This window comes from Pleurodeles waltl, chromosome 10 (assembly GCF_031143425.1).
Source record: "Pleurodeles waltl isolate 20211129_DDA chromosome 10, aPleWal1.hap1.20221129, whole genome shotgun sequence".
Classification (NCBI taxonomy): domain Eukaryota; kingdom Metazoa; phylum Chordata; class Amphibia; order Caudata; family Salamandridae; genus Pleurodeles; species Pleurodeles waltl.
The window spans coordinates 727443608-727462310 of record NC_090449.1 but is presented as its reverse complement, the minus strand read 5'-3'; the positions used below and the strand labels follow the sequence as shown (position 1 = coordinate 727462310).

The 18703-nt window shown below is 43.3% G+C and overlaps 1 protein-coding gene across 2 annotated transcripts in view; it reads right to left on the bottom strand.

Moving 5' to 3' along the window:
* KIF5B (kinesin family member 5B) overlaps window positions 1–18703 on the bottom strand; it is an 811383-nt gene that overhangs the window by 288939 nt on the left and 503741 nt on the right. For both annotated transcript variants that reach the window (XM_069211250.1, XM_069211252.1), the window contains exon 17: window positions 14182–14299. In XM_069211250.1, the coding sequence (XP_069067351.1) occupies window positions 14182–14299 (118 nt within the window). The remainder of the gene's footprint in view (window positions 1–14181; window positions 14300–18703) is intronic.

The following is an 18703-nucleotide window of genomic DNA, read 5'->3' as shown; positions in this document are numbered from 1 at the left end:
GAAGAGATTGTTGAGCAGACTAATTTGTATGCGGATCAATATTTGAGGGACAACGCTGCCAGACTAAGGCCTCAGTCTAGAGCTACTCAGTATAATCCCACATATCTGTAAGAGCTGAATTTTTTTTAGGTATGACTTTTTTGATGGGGGTGATAAGGAAGCCGTCACTGGCTTCTTATTGGTCTACTAGTCCCTTGATGTCAACGGCTATATTTCCTGCAACTATGACTTGTAATCGCTACTTGCTTCTTCTTCGTATGCTGCATTTTGTACACAGTGCTTTAGCCTTGCTACGAGATCACCCCGATTGTGACCATCTTTTTAAGATTAGGCCTGTCCTTGATCATTTTGTAGATCGTTTTTCAGAGGTCTATGTTCCAGGCAAAGAATTAAGAGAGGATGAGTCTACGTGGGTGGAATTAAATTGTAGATGCTGTAAGAAAGTAGTACAGGATACGTGTATAATTTCCGGGTCTACACTGGTAGGGATTCCAGTACTGACCCCCCTGGTTGTCCGCCCACTTTTGTAGTTAGCGAGAAAATTGTGTGTGGAACTTGATAGACGAATGCTTAACAAAGGTCACCATTTTTACGTTAATAGTTTCCACACTGGAGTGCAGTTGTTCAAGGAGTTGTTTAGAGTGGACACTGTTGTTTGTGGCACAATCTGTTCTAACCAGAAAGGCTATCCAAGGGAGCTTGTCTGTAAAAAAAAAAACTTGAGAGGGGACAGTGCAGTGCCTTGCGGAATAATGAGCACACCTGTGACACGCTAGGTGTGTCAGATGGGACCCCGATGATGAAGCATGCACCAACTTGGTTGGTGGGTGAGGGGTCTTTGTAACATAACCTAAGTGTGTTTCTTTTCACAATTTTATTGTTTGGCACATAACAGAAGTACGTGGACACATCAAAATGATATATTACAAAACTACCTGTTTTGGGGGGGAGGGGGGGGGGGGGGGGGGGGGACCTACCAATGTTTTTGGTCCCGGTGCGGCCTTCATTTAGGGAAACCTACCAAACCCAGAATTTTTTTTAAACTAGACACCCCAAGGAATCCAGGGAGGGGTGGCTTGCGTGGATCCCCCAACATTTTCTTACCCACACTCCTCTGCAAACCTCAAAATGTGCATTAAAAAAACATATTTTCTTTGTAGGATCACCACTCCGGCACAACATTCCTACTCCCAGGCGTTCGCCTCAGTCTCCTAAGTAAAATGACACCTCACTTGTATGGGGCCCCAAAGCAGAGTCAGCCTAAAGATGTATAAAAGAAAAATATGTGGTTATCAACTCGCTGTGCTATCCCCTCAATGTCTACAGGTTTTTGGCCTTTTTCTGTTGCAGACACCTGGCTTCCTGGCTTATCAGGAGACTTGGTTCCCGCTGATACGCTGGATGGAAGGAAATTTGTGGCTCCTCTCAGGTTCCAGAACTTTCTGTCACCGAAATGAGAAGAAAAAGTGTTTTATAAGCCACATTTTGACGTTTGCAATGGATTCTGGGTAAAAAACACTGGGGGATCAACTCTAGTCGCACCTCCCTGGATACCCTTGGGAGTCTAGTTCTTAGAGATGTGTGGGTTTGGTAGGTTTCCCTATATGGCTACTGAACCCAGGACCAAAAACGCAGGTACCCCCTCCCCCCCCCCCCCCGAACCAAAAACCAGTTTGTTTTTTTCTTTGATAATTGTGATGTGTCCACGTTGTGTTTTGGGGCATTTCCTGTTGTGGGCACTAGGCCTACTCACACAAGTTAGGTATCATTTTTATCGGGAGACTTGGGGGAACGCTGGGTGGAAGGAAATTTGTGACTTCTCTCAGATTCCAGAACTTTCTGTCACCGAAATGTGAGGAAAAGGTATTTTTTAGCCAAATTTTGAGGTTTGCAAAGGATTCTGAGTAACAGAACCTGGTGAGAGACCGACAAGTCACCCCCATCTTGGATTCCCCTGTGTGTCTAGTTTTAAAAAATGCACTGATTTGGTAGGTTTCCCTAGGTGCCGGCTGAGCTAGAGGCCAAAATTCACAGATTGGCACTTTGCAAAAAACACCTCAGTTTTCTTTGGGAAAATGTGATGTGTCCACGTTGTGTTTTGGGGCATTTATTGTTGTGGGCGCTAGGCCTACCCACACAAATGAGGTACAATTTTTATCGGGAGACTTGGGGGAACATAGAATAGCAAAACAAGTGTCATTGCCCCTTGTCTTTCTCTACAATTTTTCCTTCCAAATGTAAGACTGTGTAAAAAAAGACGTCTATTTGAGAAATGCCCTGTAATTCACATGCTAGCATGGGCACCCCGGAATTCAGACATGTGCAAATAACCACTGCTTCTCAACACCTTATCTTGTGCCCATTTTGGAAATAGTTTTCTTGAAACCTATTTTTCACTCTTTATATATTTCAGCAAATGAATTGCTGTATACCTGGTATTGAATGAAAACCCACTACAAGGTGCAGCTCATTTATTGGCTCTGGGTACCTAGGGTTCTTGATGAACCTACAAGCCCTATATATCCCCGCAACCAAAAGAGTCGAGCAGACGTAACGTATATTACTTTTAAAAAATCTGACATCGCAGGAAAAAGTGAAAGAGTAAAACGTGGAGAAAAATGGCTGGGTTTTTCACCTAAATTTCAATATTTTTGTATTTCAGTTGTTATTTTCTGTAGGAAACCCTTGTAGGATCTACACAAATTACCCCTTGCTGAATTCAGAATTTTGTCTACTTTTCAGAAATGTTTAGCTTTCTGGGATCCAGCATTGACTTCACAACCATTTCTGTCACTAACTGGAAGGGGGCTGAAAGCACAAACAAATCATAAAAATGGGGTATGTCCCCGTAAAATGCCAAAATTGTGTTGAAAAATTGGGTTTTCTGATTCAAGTCTGCCTGTTCCTGAAAGCTGGGAAGCTGGTGATTTTAGCACCGTAATCCCTTTGTTGATGCCATTTCAGGGAAAAAAACACAAGCCGCCTTCTGCAGCCCTTTTTTTCCTATTTTTTTTTTTTAACACAATTGTTGCTGTATTTTGGCTAATTTCTTGGTCTCCTTCAGGGGAACCCACAAATTCTGAGAACCTCTAGATTCCCTAGGATATGGGGAAAAAAAAGAACGCAAATTTAGTGTGGGTAGCTTATGCGGGCAAAAAGTTATGAGGGTCTAAGTGCGAACTGCCACAAATAGCCAAAAAAAGGCCTGGCACCTGAGGGTGAAAAGGCCTGGTAGCTAAGATGTTAAAATAGCTTATTGCCATTTTGCCAAAACTGTGTACATTACTTTTTTAATTCAAAGTTCCATATTTACCTATTCCAAGTACCTAACAATGTATGTACTTACTTGAATTCTGAATCTTGTCGTTTTAAAATAAATTAAGAAAATAATATTTTTCTATATAAAAACCTACTGGCCTGGAGTTAGGTCTTTGAGTGTGTGATTTCATGTATTGCCTGCGTGTGTACAACACATGCTTAACACTACCCTATGATAAGCCTACTGCTCAACCAGGCAGTCCTGCACTGAAGGATTAGGTAAAATACAGGCATCTCTAAGATGCCCTCTGTGTGCATTTCTTATAAATCCAACACTGGCAGTGTGGGTTTATTATTCTGAGTTTATACCAAACTTTTATTCAGTGTAGCCACTTTGGAGCTGTGGAGTTCGTTTTGACAAACTCCCAGACCATATACTTAATATGGCCACACTGTACTTACAACGTCTAAGAATGGACTTAGACACTGTAGGGGCATATTGCTCATGCAGCTATGTCCTCACGTGTGGTATAGTGCACACTGCCTTAGGGCTTTAAGGCCTGTTAGAGGGGTGACTTACCTATGTCACAGGCAGTGTTGTGTGTGCATGGCATCCTGAGGGGGATTCCATGTCGACTTTGCCTTTTTCTCCCCACCAACACACACAATCTGCAACGGCAGTGTGCATGTGTTAGGTGAGAGGTCCCTTAGGGTGGCACAACACATGCTGCAGCCCTTAGGGACCTTCCCTGGTCACAGGGCCCTTGGTACCACTGATACCTTTTACAAGGGACTTACCTGTGTGCCAGGGGTGTGCCAATTGTGGAAATAATGGTACATTTTTAGTGAAAGAACACTGGTCCTGGGGCCTGGTTAGCAGGGTGGCAGCACACTCTCAGTCAAGTCAGCATCAATATCAGGCAAAAAGTGGGGGGGTTTAACTGCAACAAGGAGCCATTTTCCTACATAGTCCACAAGTCCATCGCTGACAGTGTCGCCATTAACAGATCATCGATTATGCTCTCGTCGTCAGCACTGTTGTCACGGATATTGATGCTGTTGACAGTCTCCTACACGGGGCCGTTGTCGACGGTTTGATTGTCATAAACAATGTCTTAGCAATCTTCATGAAGACTTTCTCCGTCTACGGTGCCGTAGTTGAGAGGATTCTGGAGGTAATGGTTGTTGAAGCCAGAGGTGATGACGAAATCAGCATGGGACACATCGCAGAGGAGAAAGCGGATGTTACAGTACTGGCAGTGCCCACTGACGCAGTCATCGTTGACAAGGCTGTTATCGACAGGGTAGACGATAAATGAGAAATTGCCTCAGATGCAGGTTTTGAGACTTTGGTCGTCAAAAGTGGGGATTTTGATGACCTTTTGACTGTCTGCACCTTTATAGAAGGGGTTGCAGGCTCTGAATGCACTTTTTCAAGGAGGAGAATTTATTTTCTTTAGAGGTATGTGGATGCTCTTCAGGTTTTTTTTTAGAATGTCCAGCAGGCTCATGTTGGAACTTTTTAAGATGCCTTTTTTGATATTTCTAGGAGCACACTTTCAGAAGATTTATCCCTTTTGTGGGATTTTTGTGTCCTGGAGGAGTCATCTCTATCTTTCTCAGAGAGAGGGTTCTCCTCAGCTTTAAGTTTTTGTAGCAAAAGTATTAATCACCCTTCTCTGTCCTTAAAAAGTCTTTTGAGAAACGGTTTGACATACCTTGCAATCCTTACGTTTATGTTCTGGGTGAAGAAAATAAATAGACTCTTTGTGAGGATCATCAAAGTGTACCCTCTTTTTGCCACATGTCCCACATGGCCTGACAAGGAAAATGTCACTTACCCAGTGTACATCTGTTCGTGGCATTAGTCGCTGCAGATTCACATGCTGTGCATAGTCCGCCGTCTGGTGTTGGGTCGGAGTGTTACAAGTTGTTTTTCTTCGAAGAAGTCTTTTCGAGTCACGAGACCGAGGGACTCCTCCTACTTTGGTTCCATTGCGCATGGGCGTCGACTCCATGTTAGATTGTTTTCCCCGCAGAGGGTGAGTTAGGAGTTGTGTATGTTAGTAATAGTGCCCATGCAATGGAATGAATAAGTATGTACAAAATGAAGGTTAAAGTAATATATTTACAAATGTACAAATGTTGAAGATTACTTCCAAACGGCTACAGGCTCCCGGGGAGGCGGGTGGGCGCATGTGAATCTGCAGCGACTAATGCCACGAACAGATGTACACTGGGTAAGTGACATTTTCAGTTCGGTGGCATGTGTCGCTGCAGATACACATGCTGTGCATAGACTAGTAAGCAGTTATCTCCCCAAAAGCGGTGGTTCAGCCTGTAGGAGTGGAAGTAGTTTGAAATAAAGTTCTTAGTACAGCTTGACCTACTGTGGCTTGTTGTGCAGATAGCACGTCTACACAGTAGTGCTTAGTAAATGTGTGAGGCGTAGACCATGTTGCTGCCTTACATATTTCGTTCATTGGAATATTTCCTAGAAAGGCCATGGTAGCACCTTTCTTTCTGGTTGAGTGTGCCTTTGGTGTAATAGGCAGCTGTCTCTTTGCTTTAAGATAGCAGGTTTGGATGCACCTAACTATCCATCTAGCTATACCTTGTTTTGATATTGGATTTCCTGTATGAGGTTTTTGAAAAGCAATAAATAGTTGTTTTGTTTTTCTAATTAGTTTTGTTCTGTCAATGTAGTACATTAGTGCTCTTTTTATGTCTAATGTATGTAGTGCTCTTTCAGCTATTGAGTCTGGCTGTGGAAAGAACACTGGCAATTCTACTGTTTGATTTAAGTGGAACGGTGAGATGACCTTTGGTAAGAATTTTGGGTTGGTTCTTCGAACTACCTTATTTTTGTGTATTTGAATAAATGGTTCTTGTATAGTAAATGCCTGAATTTCACTTACTCTTCTTAGAGATGTAATGGCAATGAGAAATGCAACTTTCCACGTTAGATATTGCATTTCGCAAGAATGCATGGGTTCGAAAGGTGGACCCATGAGTCTTGTTAAGACAATATTGAGGTTCCATGAAGGAACAGGTGGTGTCCTTGGTGGTATAATTCTTTTTAGGCCTTCCATAAATGCTTTAATGACAGGTATTCTAAATAGGGAAGTTGAATGAGTAATTTGCAGGTATGCAGATATTGCTGCGAGATGTATCTTTATGGAAGAGAAAGCTAGATTTGACTTTTGCAAATGTAGTAAATACCTTACAACATCTTTTGGAGATGCATGCAATGGTTGAATTTGATTATTATGGCAGTAGCAAACAAATCTTTTCCATTTACTTGCATAGCAGTGTCTAGTGGATGGCCTTCTAGCTTGTCTTATGACCTCCATACATTCCTGTGTGAGGTTTAAGTGTCCAAATTCTAGGATTTCAGGAGCCAAATTGCTAGATTCAGCGATGCTGGGTTTGGATGCCTGATTTGTTGCTTGTGTTGTGTTAACAGATCTGGCCTGTTGGGTAGTTTGACATGAGGTACTACTGACAGGTCTAGTAGTGTTGTATACCAAGGTTGTCTTGCCCATGTTGGTGCTATTAGAATGAGTTTGAGTTTGTGTTGACTCAATCTGTTTACTAGATATGGAAGGAGAGGGAGAGGGGGAAAAGCGTATGCAAATATCCCTGACCAATTCATCCATAGAGCATTGCCTTGAGATTGCTGGTGTGGGTACCTGGATGCGAAGTTTTGGCATTTTGCGTTTTCTTTTGTTGCAAATAGATCTATTTGAGGTGTTCCCCACATTTGGAAGTAAGTGTTCAGGATTTGGGGGTGAATTTCCCATTCGTGGACCTGTTGGTGATCCCGAGAGAGATTGTCTGCTAGCTGGTTCTGGATCCCTGGAATAAACTGTGCTATTAGGCGAATGTGGTTGTGAATTGCCCAATGCCATATTTTTTGTGTGAGGAGACACAACTGTGTCGAGTGTGTTCCCCCCTGTTTGTTTAAATAATACATTGTCGTCATGTTGTCTGTTTTGACAAGAATGTATTTGTGGGTTATCATTGGTTGGAATGCTTTCAACGCTAGAAATACTGCTAACAATTCTAGGTGATTTATATGAAACTTTCTTTGATGTACGTCCCATTGTCCTTGGATGCTGTGTTGATTGAGGTGTGCTCCCCACCCTGTCATGGAAGCATCTGTTGTTATCACGTATTGTGGCACTGGGTCTTGGAAAGGCCGCCCTTTGTTTAAATTTGTACTGTTCCACCATAGAAGCGAGATGTATGTTTGGCGGTCTATCAACACCAGATCTAGAAGGTGACCCTGTGCATGTGACCATTGTGATGCTAGGCACTGTTGTAAGGGCCGCATGTGCAATCTTGCGTTTGGGACAATGGCTATGCATGAGGACATAATGCCTAGGAGTTTTAAGACCATGTTTGCGTGTATCTTTTGTGTTGGATACATAGCTTGTATCACCTTGTGAAAATTTTGAACCCTTTGTGGACTTGGAGTGGCTATCCCTTTTGTTGTGTTGATTGTCGCTCCTAAGTATTGCTGTGTTTGACACGGCAAAAGGTGTGACTTTGCATAGTTGATGGAGAAACCCAGTTTGTAAAGGGTTTGTATAACATAATCTGTGTGGTGTAAACACTTTGGGGGTCATTCTGACCCTGGCGGCCGGTGGCCGCCAGGGCCACCGACCACGGGAGCACCGCCAACAGGCTGGCGGTGCTCCCACGAGCATTCTGACCGCGGCGGTTCAGCCGCGGTCAGAAGCGGAAAGTCGGCGGTCTCCCGCCGACTTTCCGCTGCTCGGGGGAATCCTCCATGGCGGCGGAGCGCGCTCCGCCGCCATGAGGATTCAGACACCCCCTACCGCCATCCTGTTACAGGATGGCGGTAGGGGGTGCCGCGGGGCCCCTGGGGGCCCCTGCAGTGCCCATGCCAATGGCATGGGCACTGCAGGGGCCCCCGTAAGAGGGCCCCAAAAAGTATTTCAGTGTCTGCTTTGCAGACAGTGAAATACGCGACGGGTGCAACTGCACCCGTCGCACCCCTGCAACTACGCCGGCTCAATTCTGAGCCGGCGTCCTCGTTGCAGGGGCATTTCCTCTGGGCCGGCGGGCGCTCTTTTGGAAAGAGGAAATGTGTGAATGGCCGCCGCGGTCTTTTGACCGCGGTGCGGTCATTTGGCGGCGGGACTATGGCGGACGGCCTCCGCCGTCCGCCATAGTCAGAATCAGGCCCTTTGTTAGCGAGTTGGTTTTGATTAACCAATCGTCTAGGTACGGGAACACGTGTATTTGCTGCCTCCTGATATGTGCAGCTACTACTGCTAGACATTTCGTAAAGACTCTTGGTGCTGTCGTTATTCTGAATGGCAACACTTTGAATTGGTAATGTATTCCTTCGAATACGAACCTTAGGTATTTCCTGTGCGAGGGATGTATCGGTATATGGAAATACGCGTCTTTTAGATCTAACGTTGTCATGTAGTCTTGCTGTTTCAGTAGTGGTATTACGTCTTGTAACGTGACCATGTGAAAGTGGTCTGATTTGATGTAGGTGTTTAGTGTTCTGAGATCCAATATTGGTCTCAGACTTTTGTCCTTTTTCGGTATTAGAAAGTACAGTGAGTAAACTCCTGTGTTCTTTTGTGTTTTTGGTACTAATTCTATTGCGTCTTTTTGCAGTAATGCTTGAACTTCTAGTCCTAGAAGGTCTATATGCTGTTTGTGTGTTTTCGGTGGGACGTTTGGAGGGAGTTGGAGAAATTCTATGCAATAACCATGTTGGATAATTGCTAAGACCCAAGTGTCTGTTGTTATCTCCTCCCAAGAATTGTAGAACTGGCTTAGTCTTCCCCCCACTGGTGTTGTGTGAAGGGGTTGAGTGACTTGTGAGTCACTGCTTGTTTTGAGGGGTTTTGGGCCCTTGAAATTTTCCCCGGTTTCTTGGGAATTGGCCCCCTCTGTATTGGCCCCGAAAGCCTCCCCTTTGATACTGTCCCTGGTAGGTAGACGGTGTTGTTTGTGAGGTGCTGGCTTGTGTGGCTTGACCTCGAAACCCTCCTCTGAAAGTAGTTTTGCGAAATGTGGCAAATGTGCCTCTGCCCTGCGGGGAATAGAGTGCGCCCATGGCTTTAGCTGTGTCAGTGTCTTTCTTTAATTTTTCAATTGCAGTGTCCACTTCTGGTCCAAACAATTGTTGTTCATTGAACGGCATATTGAGCACTGCCTGTTGTATCTCAGGTTTGAAGCCGGATGTGCGCAGCCATGCGTGCCTCCTTATCGTTACAGCAGTAGTTATAGTTCTTGCAGCTGTATCTGCTGCATCCATAGAAGAACGGATTTGGTTGTTGGATATGTTTTGTCCCTCTTCAACCACTTGTTTTGCCCGTTGTTGGAATTCTTTGGGGAGGTGCTCGATGAGATGCTGCATCTCGTCCCAATGGGCTCTGTCATAGCGCGCTAGGAGTGCCTGCGAGTTGGCGATGCGTCATTGATTTGCAGCTTGTACTGCAACCCTTTTCCCGGCTGCATCAAACTTTCGGCTCTCCTTGTCAGGAGGTGGTGCGTCGCCTGATGTGTGCAAGTTGGCTCTTTTACGAGCTGCTCCTACGACAACTGAATCTGGTGTCAGTTGTGATGTAATAAAAGCAGGGTCTGTGGGTGGTGCCTTGTATTTCTTCTCCACCCTTGGGGTTATCGCTCTGCTTTTAACTGGCTCCTTAAAGATTTGTTTAGCGTGCCTTAGCATTCCCGGGAGCATAGGAAGGCTTTGATAATTGCTATGGGTGGAGGACAGGGTGTTAAAAAGGAAGTCATCCTCGATAGGCTCTGAATGTAGCGATACGTTATGAAACTCTGCTGCCCTAGCTACCACCTGAGCATATGCTGTACTGTCCTCGGGTGGTGAGGGCTTAGTGGGGTACGACTCAGGGCTATTGTCCGATACTGGGGCGTCATAAAGATCCCATGCGTCCTGGTCATCTTGGCTCATGGTGGTATGAGCTGGTGATTGTGACGGAGTCTGTGCCGGTGATATATGAGTTGCCGGTGGTGGAGAGGGTGGTGGAGTTACCTTCTTCACCACTTTTGCTTGTGGTGTTTTTTCTTGTTGTTGGAAATCTAGTTTCCTTTTTCTTCTGATTGGGGGAAGGGTGCTGATCTTCCCTGTACCACTTTGTATAAAGATCCGCTTTTGCGTGTGATCTACAGCTGTTGTTTGTAATTCCTCCTCAAATCTGTGTTTTTGAAGTTGGGAGGACAGTGAGTGTTCCTCTGAGTAGGAACTGGCTTTCGGTTCGGTTGCTGGGCATTTTGGCACCGAAACCGTGTCTTTTGTTGTTTTCGGCTCCGAAGAGATTTTCCTCTTTTTCGGTGTCGAACCTTCTTGGCGTCGACCATCTTTGGTGCCGCTATCTCTGTGCCGAGCAGCTTCGGTGCCGCTGCCTCGGTGTCGACCCTTTTCTGCAGCAGTTTCTCGGTCCCGAGATTGCTTGGTGTCTGTGTCTCGACCTGAGTCGGACGATCTCGGCACCAGCTCGCCCTTTTTCGGTGCAGATGGACGGTCACCTACTTTATGGGTTGAGCCATGGCCTGTCGGCAGTGGCGTCCCCTGGGCTTTGTCTGTTTTTGTGTGTGATGCTTGTTTCGACGTCTTACTCACGGTTTCTTCGACGTCGAATTCTTCGGAATCCGATTCGTGGATGGAGAATGTTTCTTCTTCTCCCTCTTCCTCGAACCGTTGTTGTCCTGTCGGCGTAGACGCCATCTGCAACCTTCTGGCTCTTCGGTCTCTGAGCGTTTTTCTCGACCGAAACGCTCGACAGGCCTCACACGTTTCTTCTTTGTGCTCGAGTGACAGGCACAAGTTACAGACCAAATGTTGGTCTGCATAGGGATATTTACTGTGGCATTTAGGACAGAATCGGAACGGGGTCTGTTCCATCAGTCTCGATCTTGCACGCGGTCGGGCCGACCAGGCCCCGACTGGGGCTCGAAATTAGCCCAAAGGGCTACCGGAGGTCTTCAAGATTCGGTGTCGATTCTAATCTAACCCGATACCGAACAAAACAATACCGACGAATTTTCCGTTGATTCTGACTAACTTTCCGACCCGAAACACGGAGCGAAAAGGAACACGTCCGAACCCGATGGCGGAAAAAAAACAATCTAACATGGAGTCGACGCCCATGCGCAATGGAACCAAAGTAGGAGGAGTCCCTCGGTCTCGTGACTCGAAAAGACTTCTTCGAAGAAAAACAACTTGTAACACTCCGACCCAACACCAGACGGCGGACTATGCACAGTATGTGTATCTGCAGCTACACATGCCACCGAACATCTTTTTTTTAGTTGGGTTGTTTAGCCCAGCAGAACAAATAGAGTCTGGAACAGTAGAAATAAATTCAGACCTGAAGAGAAATCTTCTAATACGTTGAGTAAACTGTGGAAATACTGAGCAGAGCTCAGGGAGACAGCCATCACACAACGTGCAGTAGAAAATCTGAGGGACTGGAGACTCTGGTGAGGGCTGTAGTGAGAGTTCTAAAGGGTGCTCTCGCCTGATTGGCTGAACTTTGCTTCGTTTTAAATGATGTTGATAAGCTGCTAAAGTGAAGGCCTCGAACACTGACCTTTATGTACGTTTTTTCTCTACTACTTTCCATGGTACTGTAGGACTCCCACTTTGATGAGGGGGAATGATTCAAGCATGTGAATCTATGAAAGATCCAATACTGGAGAAACACTACTGGGGAGGTGGCTAAGAGGCTCAGTTGTATACCTTTGTGAAGCCAATCACATGTAGTAAATACAGCTCAAATTTAAGCAGTGCACCTTCATTAAGCCGATCCCACGCAGCAAGCACTGCTGGGCAGACGGCTCTGCCATTCCACAGTGACTGGTTAGCAAACCAATCCCATATATCAAGCAGGGCTTAGGAGATAGCTCAGAGGGTCCGTAGTGCATCATCATAAAGCTGATTCTTTCAAGTTCGCACTTTTGGGAAGATGTTTTTAGGGAGTGACAGTTCTGTAGCGCACGTTTATGATACAAACCCTATGTAGCATATCCAGTCAAATACCAGCCCACTTTGTGGAGCAGGTATATATATTCTGAGGTACCTTTGGCCTTCTCAAAGTGAAGGTATGCATATATCATATATAGTTAATTAATGAAAGTCCAGGGTTAAATCAGGAGCTAGAGGTTCATGTGCTTTGGTTGTGGTGACTTCCTTCTGATGCTGGCACCTTTTCTATAGCTCCCTAGGGAAATAGAGCTACCACCCTCTGACAAAGCAAGGAGAGGTGATCCTCTGTCAGCTTGTCATGAGTCGGTGGTCACAAAGGAGAGACAGTAGCCCATGTGGACAAGCTGCAAAACCCAATGGTCTGATATCTCACCCAGACTCAAAGAGGAATCATCTCGCTCTTCTTGCTCCCAGACTGCACTGGATTTCAATAGACCTCTCTAGGAAACATCTGAATACAAACCACGGCTAGGACTGTCTCTGCACTTTTGCTCATGTAACTCAGCCAATTACTGCAACGTGTATAAGGTTGTGTCCTAAACCTTCAGACTATCTGTTGGTTACCATGACTTCCCGCCACACTTAAATCTTGCCTTGAGAAAGCCCCAGGCCTGCAAGACAAGGAAGGGGCAAAACACGTTGGCTGTCTTTTAACACTTTGCAATTCACATTTTGGATTTTTGCCAAACCAAAAGGAATAAATACTATGCTGCACACAAATCAGGACTTTTGACGTTTTGAACATATCAGAATTACAAGAAGAACATATATTTTTAGCTACTCAGCTTTGCCTTGCATCTTTCCCCAAAAAAAAGAAAATCTGGTCGTAGCTCTTCCTGGATCTTCGATGACTAGTATGGAAAGAAAATAACATCTGCGAGCTGGGGTGGTGCCTATATCGACACTGCACGTCACTTCCAGCACAGACGCTGCCATGTGGAATCGAATGACAACACGTACCAGTGTGCAGAGGTGCAGCTCACAAAAAGCTTCTACTTCCAGTCTGACATCTGGGGACTTTTCTAAGGTAAGGAATCTGTGGCTAGAAGTCCTGCAGCCCTACATTACAACAGCCCTACATTATAATAGTTTGGGGAAGGGATAGTTGGTGGGATGTTTTAGGATGTTTTAGGGCAGGATTGGTAAATAAAATGGTATTGATATTCAAGAAATGGCAAAGGAATAAACACTGATAAACTACATCATCACCAACAATATTGGTGTAATGAGGAGTTGGGACAAATAGACATTGTCAACCACCAATAAACTGTACCACTCTTTGAGCAGACACATCCATGAACTACACTTCAGCACTAGTTTGCTAGTGGTATAATCAGAGGCCACAGTATTTATCTTCAACTTAGGTGTGGTGATGACAAATGTAGGTTTATTCCAGGCAGCTACACAACAAATATGGTGACTTAGCAATATTAACATTTTCAAGTTACTGTGGTGACTTTACTATAGAAGAAGTTTTTATGTATATCAGAATAACACTTACCCCGTATTGCCCCCAAAACATTGTATCATAAATACTGTTTACATAAAAACCCACTGAAGTTGGTAATAGAAAATCTACACACAAACAGACAATATTTTTGTAAACAATATATAGGACACAATATTTATGCCAGAACATATTCAGTATATAACATAATGACATACAACATCGACAGACTCCATTTCATCCAGTCATTCAAGAGTTTATGAAAGAATGATACCGCATGTCTATAGCTGTTATGTCGGACTTTTGCAATACAAATAGCATCGGTGGAATAATGTTCTACAATTAAATACATGTTGTGTAACAAATAATTTTTTTTTTTTTTTTTTAAAAGATTCTTTTAACACCATTTGAAAATAACCCATACTCCATTGAGGGCAATTCTGGTCTAAAAGCTATAAATTGGAACACATACCTTGTGCTCTTAGTTTGACAAGCTCTTCATTGAGAGAATCCACCGACTCTTCCAGCTGCCGTTTCTTCTGCTCCACATTTTGGAGATATTCTGTCAGGGACTTGATCTTTGCTTCATGCTTTTCGGTAAGGGAAGATAATAGTCGCATTTCATTTTTCTTTAATCAACAACCACATATTAAAAAGAAATTCAATATATATAAAATATGCAAACCATGCAAAAGATGGATAACTAACGCTACCTAATGTTTGTTTCTGTTTTTCAGAGAGAGGCTTGGCCAGGAAAAAGTAGGCAATATTTTAAACTCCTGAGGGTTGAGAGTGCCGAGGCCATGATTCAATTTCCCAGCAGATTTAGAAGACTACCTTTCAAATTTAGCCCTAGTATTTTGACACACTGGAAGCGTTCATGGAATTTATGTGGCCTATTTCACAGTGGAGGGAAGTGATGGCAATGTCACAACTAAGCTGGTCATTGTGATGAATCCAGGGTTCATTTTGTAATCAAAAGTGGTGCGTAGTGTTCATAAAAGAGGTGCCCTCTCTTGCCATCCTTTTAAAATCTTTTAGAGCCAGTGACTCAGACACACTATGCTCTTTAAGGCATCCCCCTTTTTCTTTCAACAACAGAAGCTTCGGATAGGCTTCATGCTAATAATTTGATTATTGACAAATCAATCTTATTCCAAAATACTGGGCTTACCATGAAGGAATAAGGAGAATGGTCCAGCCACCTGGCCTACCGCTTTCACCTCTGTTATAATTCAACAAACTAACCATACTCCTCCTCTTACATCAAACTCTCCTTCTGAGTAACCATTTTTGCAATACCAATACCTTTCTAATCTGTCTACTCATCCTGCTCCTATAAAGCACAAATTCTCAAACTGTTTAACTTCTCATTGTTATCCCACAAAATCCAACCTCCTTCTCCACCTCATTTATCAACCGCTCTTTATTTTTTATTTTTTTACACTTGTACCAACTAATTACAACTAAATGTGCATTAACTCTATTCTATTAGTTACACCTATGTCCTATTAACTCGTTACATCACAGCTTGAATGAAATGTTTCAGTTTCGCTAGAGCACAAGATTGACCCAATAATCAACAAGCACACAACAATAATCGTTCGTTCGTTAAACTTTATTTCGGCAAATATTGCCATAAAAGTCAAGACAAGAGATAAATACAACATACATATATACATTTCACAATTAAATATAAAATACAATACAAACAGTTGGCAGGAAATATATGGATGTCTCCATGATTCAGCAGTACCGCGTATAAAAATATAAATAACTATTTATAAATTAATTAAAAGCCAGAACTAAAAAATTAATTAACTTGGATCGAAGAAACAGTGCATCGTATACCTTTACAAGGAAGGGGAAGAGCGGGCCACCTAACAAAATATTACAGTTTGTGACCAAGTCGTTTTCCGATAAGGTACACATTAAATAAAAATCTACTCGTGCCAAACACCACTAATTGTGAAGTATTAGACTGAAATATGCGCTCTGCTTCTTTGTAGGATCTAACCCCCACATATTTACAAACGGGTTTGATCTAACAATCCCTTGGTTTCTTGTATACTGGGCAAAAGAAGAGTAGATGAACAACATCTTCTTTGGCCCCTAAAGTACAGAGAGTGCACAGTTCACAACCTTTTACCCCCCCCCCCAATTGCATGTGTAAGCATTAATCTGTAAGACCCCATACCTAAACTGTAGATAGTGTTTTTGCCATTGGAGGACCGACCTCGTCCAAAAATGGTTCGAATTTAGGTGTATCTTTTATGTTCAAAAAATTCAAAGTCAGAGTACCAATCGATGAACTATGCAATAGCTCTCTGTTGACATAAGACCAAAAAGTGTCCTTTACATATTTCCTGGTACATGTTGTCATATTCTGAGGAACTTCCCATAGGTGTGATAAACCTAATCTCTCATACCACTTAGATTGAAAATGTCACTTACCCAGTGTACATCTGTTCGTGGCATTAGTCGCTGCAGATTCACATGTTGAGCACAGTCCGCTGCCTGGTGTTGGGCTCGGAGTATTACAAGTTGTTTTTCTTCGAAGAAGTCTTTTTTGGTCACGGGACCGAAGGACTCCTCCCTCTTCGGCTCCATTGCGCATGGGCGTCGACTCCATCTTAGATTGTATTCCCCGCAGAGGGTGAGGCTGGAGTTGTTTGCTATAAATAGTGCCCATGCAATGGAGTGAATACGTATGTACATAAAAAGTTTCTAATAATTATTTACAAATGTACAAATGTTTAAGATTTAAGATTTACTTCTAAACGGCTACAGGCTTCCCGGGGAGGCGGGAGGGCACATGTGAATCTGCAGCGACTAATGCCACGAACAGATGTACACTGGGTAAGTGACATTTTCAGTTCGATGGCATATGTTGCTGCAGATACACATGTTGAGCATAGACTATAAAGCAGTTACCTCCCCTAAAAGCGGTGGTTTAGCCTGTAGGAGTTGAAGTAGTTTGGAATAATGTTCTTAGTACAGCTTGGCCCACTGTAGCTTGTTGTGCATTTAGTACATCTACACAGTAGTGTTTAGTAAATGTATGAGGCGTAGACCAGGTTGCAGCCTTACATATTTCGCTCATAGGAATGTTTCCTAGAAAGGCCATTGTAGCACCTTTCTTTCTGGTTGAGTGTGCCTTTGGTGTAATAGGCAATTCTCTCTTGGCTTTAAGATAGCATGTTTGAATACATCTGGCTATCCATCTAGCAATGCCTTGTTTAGAGATTGGATTTCCTATGTGTGGTTTTTGAAAAGCTATGAACAGTTGTTTTGTTTTCCTGATTAACTTTGTTCTGTCAATGTAGTACATTAGTGCTCTTTTGATGTCTAATGTATGTAGTGCCCTTTCAGCCACGGAATCTGGCTGTGGGAAGAACACTGGTAATTCTGCTGTTTGATTTAAATGGAATGGTGAGATTACTTTTGGTAGAAATTTTGGATTTGTTCTTAGAACTATTTTATTTTTGTGTATTTGAATAAATGGTTCTTGTATGGTAAATGCCTGTATTTCACTTACTCTTCTGAGGGATGTGATTGCAATGAGAAATGCGACTTTCCACGTTAAATATTGCATTTCACAGGAATGCATGGGTTCAAAAGGTGGACCCATGAGTCTTGTTAAGACGATGTTAAGGTTCCATGAAGGAACTGGTGGTGTTCTTGGTGGTATAATTCTTTTTAGCCCTTCCATGAATGCTTTAATAACTGGTATTCTAAATAGAGACGATGAATGAGTAGTTTGTAGGTAAGCAGATATTGCTGCGAGGTGTATTTTTATAGATGAAAAAGCGAGGGTTGCTTTTTGCAAATGTAGTAAGTATCCCACTATGTCCTTTGTAGAGGCATGCAATGGTTGGATTTGATTGGTATGGCAGTAGCAAACAAATCTTTTCCACTTAGATGCATAGCAGTGTCTAGTGGAAGCTTTTCTAGCTTGTTTTATGACCTCCATACATTCTTGTGTGAGGTCTAAGTGTCCGAATTCTAGGATTTCAGGAGCCAAATTGCTAGATTCAATGATGCTGGGTTTGGATGCCTGATCTGTTGTTTGTGTTGTGTTAACAGATCTGGTCTGTTGGGTAGTTTGACGTGCGGTACTAGTGAAAGGTCTAGTAGAGTTGTATACCAAGGTTGTCTTGCCCATGTGGGTGCTATCAGTATGAGTTTGAGTTGGTTTTGACTAAATTTGTTTACTAGATATGGAAGGAGAGGGAGAGGGGGAAAAGCGTATGCAAATATCCCTGACCAACTCATCCATAGAGCATTGCCTTGTGATTCGCGGTGTGGGTACCTGGATGCGAAGTTTTGGCATTTTGCGTTTTGTTTTGTTGCGAACAAATCTATCTGGGGTGTTTCCCAAATTTGAAAGTAATTGTTCAGAACTTGGGGGTGAATTTCCCATTCGTGGACTTGTTGGTGATCTCGCGAAAGGTTGTCTGCTAGTTGGTTTTGGATCCCTGGAATAAATTGTGCTATTAGGCGAATGTGGTTGTGAATCGCCCACTGCCATATTTTTTGTGTTAGGAGACACAATTGTGTTGAGTGTGTTCCTCCTTGTTTGTTTAAATAATACATTGTTGTCATGTTGTCTGTTTTGACAAGAATGTATTTGTGTGTTATTATGGGTTGAAAGGCTTTTAACGCTAGAAATACTGCTAACAGTTCTAGGTAATTTATATGAAATTTTGTTTGGTGTACGTCCCATTGTCCTTGAATGCTGTGGTGATTGAGGTGTGCTCCCCACCCTGTCATGGAAGCATCTGTTGTTATAACGTATTGAGGCACTGGGTCCTGAAATGTCCGCCCTTTGTTTAAATTGTTGCTGTTCCACCATAGAAGCGAGAGGTATGTTTGGCGGTCTACCAACACCAGATCTAGAAGTTGACCCTGTGCTTGTGACCATTGTGATGCTAGGCACTGTTGTAAGGGTCGCATGTGTAGTCTTGCGTTTGGGACAATGGCTATGCATGATG